General features: G+C 53.2%; 2 protein-coding genes across 2 annotated transcripts, besides 6 other annotated features; both read left to right on the top strand.

Moving 5' to 3' along the window:
• Positions 1-7: 7 nt before the first annotated feature.
• Positions 8-37: a microsatellite.
• Positions 38-76: 39 nt separating this feature from the next.
• Positions 77-103: a microsatellite.
• A 298-nt stretch (positions 104-401) lies between these two features.
• On the top strand, positions 402-2,237 carry TraAM80_02406 (zinc finger protein; the record flags this gene model as incomplete). The annotated part of the gene is made up of 1 exon (XM_029379410.1): positions 402-2,237. The coding sequence occupies one exon, from the start codon at positions 402-404 to the stop codon at positions 2,235-2,237; it is 1,836 nt and encodes a 611-aa protein (XP_029240799.1).
• A 137-nt stretch (positions 2,238-2,374) lies between these two features.
• Positions 2,375-2,418: a microsatellite.
• Positions 2,419-2,731: 313 nt separating this feature from the next.
• On the top strand, positions 2,732-3,250 carry TraAM80_02405 (uncharacterized protein; the record flags this gene model as incomplete). Its single annotated transcript, XM_029379409.1, has 1 exon — positions 2,732-3,250. The coding sequence occupies one exon, from the start codon at positions 2,732-2,734 to the stop codon at positions 3,248-3,250; it is 519 nt and encodes a 172-aa protein (XP_029240798.1).
• Positions 3,251-3,292: 42 nt separating this feature from the next.
• Positions 3,293-3,324: a microsatellite.
• Positions 3,325-3,411: 87 nt separating this feature from the next.
• Positions 3,412-3,477: a microsatellite.
• A 169-nt stretch (positions 3,478-3,646) lies between these two features.
• Positions 3,647-3,719: a microsatellite.
• Positions 3,720-3,864: the final 145 nt, after the last annotated feature.

The raw sequence follows: 3,864 nt of genomic DNA, 5'->3' as shown, positions 1-3,864 counted from the left end.
TTACGCTCCCACCCCCCCCCCCCCCACCCCCCCCACCACACACACACCTTTTTTTTTTGCCTCTTCTTTTTCTCTTCAGAAGCAGCAGTAGCAGCAGCAGAAGTCGCTTAACTGGGTGTTTTGTTTTTGGCGTGGAAGCAGCTACGCCCCCGTTTGTCTTGGTGCATCCTCCCGCGCTTCCGTGCATCCAAGCGCACTTCGGTTGCCCTCTTGGAAGTCTTTGCTGCGGGTAGCCTCATACTCGGTGTGCCCCGCCTGTGATTGTGAGGATCTTTTCACTTGTTTCCACCGTTGGTAACCCCCCACTCGTGAAACTGCAGTATTTGCCTTTGGTTTTGTTTTTCCCTGTACCTGTGTGTGTGTGTGCTTGATTGAATTTCTTTTGTGGCGCGTAGACGGGGATGACGATGAGGTGGGAGACTTCCTCAGGCTCTCATGCGCACCCCATGCGCGGCACGACCCCCATGATTCCACCTGAGCTCACACATAACCCATCAGACTCGCCCCCGCGGCATCGTCGCTACGTCGCCCCGGGATCCGACGCCCCCGTTGAGGCGGAACAGACGAGCCGCCACAGTCATTACCCGTATTCTCGCTATAACTATTCCCAACCTGCCACGCAGCACGCTATTTTATCTACCCTACAAGTGACGCCCAGAACTGGGCAGAATTATGATTCCCCGCATGACAACTCCTCCCACTCTCGTGCAACTCATACCATTGAGGAGAACAGGAAGCATGTGTGTATTCGCATGTTTCTTCCCCCCTCCTTTCCGGAGACGAATACGCGTGGAGAGACAAGACACCGGGAACTGCGTTCTTGGCGTGACTTACCGGCAAACCCCCTTATTGGCCTTCCAGGGTTGGCAACTCCAGTGACACCTGTAGATCGTGAAGACTACAAGTTTTACTGCGATGCCTGCCAGAAAGGCTTCTTTGTTCAGACGCGGTACGATATACACATGATGGATCATATCTGGTGCACTGTGCCTGGATGCCGCTTCACCTGCCGAAAGGGCAAGGAGTGGAAGATGGAGATGCACATGGAGACACTTCATAACCGGCCGGATGCGCCTGATCTTGTAGATGTTGGGGCCTACTTGTCACAGCGTAGGCGGCGCTTTCCCACACAGGACACAGTGAAGTCGAAGGTGGAGGAGCTTTTTTATAAGGCGTCTAGGGGAGTTATCCTGCCGGATGAGCGTCGTCGGTGGCTGCGTCAGCACGGTGTCCTCGTGAGGAAACACCCTCGAACTGAGGAGGCGTATATTGACTCTGATGCACTGCAGCAGTCAGCACGTGCTGCAACCAGTAAAGTGACCGAACGACGCCGACGACAGCAGCAGCAGGAGCAAGAGCAGGAGCAGCAGCAGGAGCAGGAGCAGCAGGAGGAATCTGGGGAAAAGGGGGGCCCCACAGAGATGCATGTATCACCGGTGCCAACGAAAATTTTTCATGGAGAAGAGTCCCTCGTGAAGGAGAATCCCCCGATGTCGGCGCAACACCCTCCAGCTCCTGGGCGCCCAAAGCGGATTATTCCTCTTGGTTCAAACGGCAGGCTGACGCGAGGCCAGAAGGTGCAGCTCATTTGTGAGCGATACCGCGAGGCAAAGACCGTGCCACCGTTCTACGTCTGCCCCCGCTGTGGGGAGAAGGGTATCCATTGGGTTGACGAATGCCCTACGAAAGGTGATGCGACATTCGAGCGACGGACTGTTTGGGGTGAGGAGCGTCGGGAGCCCCCGAGGCAAAAGTGCCGCACAGAATGCCTCACGGAAGAGACGAGAACAACAACTCCAAAAGCAAGCGATAATGGGAGACAACTTGATGATGCCTCCGCACCTTCAGCAGGGGATGATAGGAACACGCAGGGCGGCATGGCGGCTCGTTGTGACGACGAGGGCCCTGCGGGGGATGGCGCCTTAGAGCTTGTGGAGGATGACGGCGGCCCACCTGCTGAGATGTCTGCAAGGAGGCACGACGTAGCGGAAGGCGCAACAAACCCAACGCCGGAGGTGAGCCGAATGTTGGCGCCGGTTGCAGCGGCAGCGCTGTCGAAGCGCGGGAGGAAGCCGCAACAGGGGCAGTCGCGCCAGACACAGCCCTCACGATCCCGCCAGCCTCCTCCACCTACGTTGTATGAGCGTCTAGTGGAGTCCCAAAAAGCGAATGAGCAGGGTCTTCTTCTTCAAGCCCTCCGGTTTTTCGTCATGCGCAGGTTTTTTGAGCCATTGTGATAAGGCGCGTGAAGGTTTCCCCATTTTTATTACTATTACTTAAAAGGAAAAAAACAAAAAAGGATAACTGCGGCTGCGTGTGCACCCTGCAGAATTAATTGCCACCGCCGTGTTGGCCGGTGGGGGCTGCGCTCATATGTGTCTGTCTGCATGCATATGTGTGTGTGTGTGTGTGTGTGTGGCATCCGTTTTTCCTCCTTTTTGTGCCGACGGATTTCTACGTGTCGGTGTTCCTGCGGTTGTGGTGGATATCGCTTGAGGTCGCCGCCTCTCCTCTGGACTCCGCCTTCTTCGTTTTGACCCCCTCTCTCTTTTTTTCTCCGTCTTTTTTCCCTTGTGCTTGTGCTTGTGCTTGTGTGCCTGCGCGTGGTGGTGGCGGTGGGTCCGCCAGTAATCCTGCGGCCCTACAGACTAAAACCTTAGCATAACAGCCAAGGTAAAACAGTAACGACTACGACAACATCAACTGATCTCACATCCAGCGCGTCACCACCATGCCGACAGAGGTTGCGGAAGTCGCGAGTTCCCACTCGAACAAGGAGCTGGTGGGTCAACTCATCAGCCACGGTGGCTGCTCGGCAAGCTCAGCGTCAGGGGGTTCGTCCGGTGGGGGTGCTATGAGCCGTCTTGTGACGTTTGTCGACAATGACGGCGCAACCTCAACGACGTACAGTATATCAGAGAACGGTGGGCTTGATTCCCCGCCTCAAGCGACCCGCATCTCCTTCGACATGCTTGGGGTGGTTGGGTTGTCGGAGGACATGCTGGCGGAGCTGTACGAGGCCTTTGATGTGCACCAGCGCGGCGGTGTGGAACGCTCCCTGATGCGTGAGTTGATGAAAACCGGCTTCTCCAACTACGGCGCGCCGCGTGGCGACAAGGAAATTGACCGTCTCTTTGAGCACATCACGCCGTACAATGTCCGCCGCCGGTTGAAGGAAGGCAAGGATGAGGATGATCTGATGCCATTCAACGAGTTCTGTGCGGTTTTTCTCTCTTGGTTGCGGCTTTAAATTCACGGGGGACGGATGTGGGAAATGTATACAGTTAAGGAAAGTAGAAGGAAGGAGGATGAGGAGGAGGGGAGACCGATGTGCATGGGCAATTCATTGAGGAGGCGGCCCTCCTGCGGCGTGCACGGATATCAAGTTTGATGATGTAATAAAGTCACGTGAAAACAAAACAAAAACAAAAACAAAAACAAAAACAAAAAACGAAAACAAAAAAAAACAAAAAAAAAGCTGCAGACGCGGAAGCAAATAAACAAACAAAAAATAATATTAGCAGACTGCTCTTTGTTTCCTCCCTTTTTGCTAAAAGGGGGAACTTCATTTTATGGACAGTTTATGTTTTTTTGTTTTTTTCATTCTTTTTGTTTGATTTCTTTCGTTCCTCTCTCTTTCTCTCTCTTGTGTGATGTTGTAAGCCGATTTTGTTTTTGCTTTGTTGTTTAGTTTTCTTTTTTTTTTTTTGTTGTTGTTGGTTTGCTTCTTCTGTCGACGGCTTAAGATGCCTCAGGGGGTTATTGTACCCACACGACTTGTTTTACTTCTTTCCGTCTATGTGCTTATTCCCGAGCATACGCCTGCTTTGGATCCCGTTGTTTTTTTTTGTTTCTCTTCTTTTC

This window comes from Trypanosoma rangeli (genome assembly GCF_003719475.1).
Source record: "Trypanosoma rangeli strain AM80 chromosome Unknown Tra_15.4_contig_00054, whole genome shotgun sequence".
NCBI classification, from domain to species: domain Eukaryota; phylum Euglenozoa; class Kinetoplastea; order Trypanosomatida; family Trypanosomatidae; genus Trypanosoma; species Trypanosoma rangeli.
This window is presented reverse-complemented; position numbering and strand designations above follow the sequence as displayed.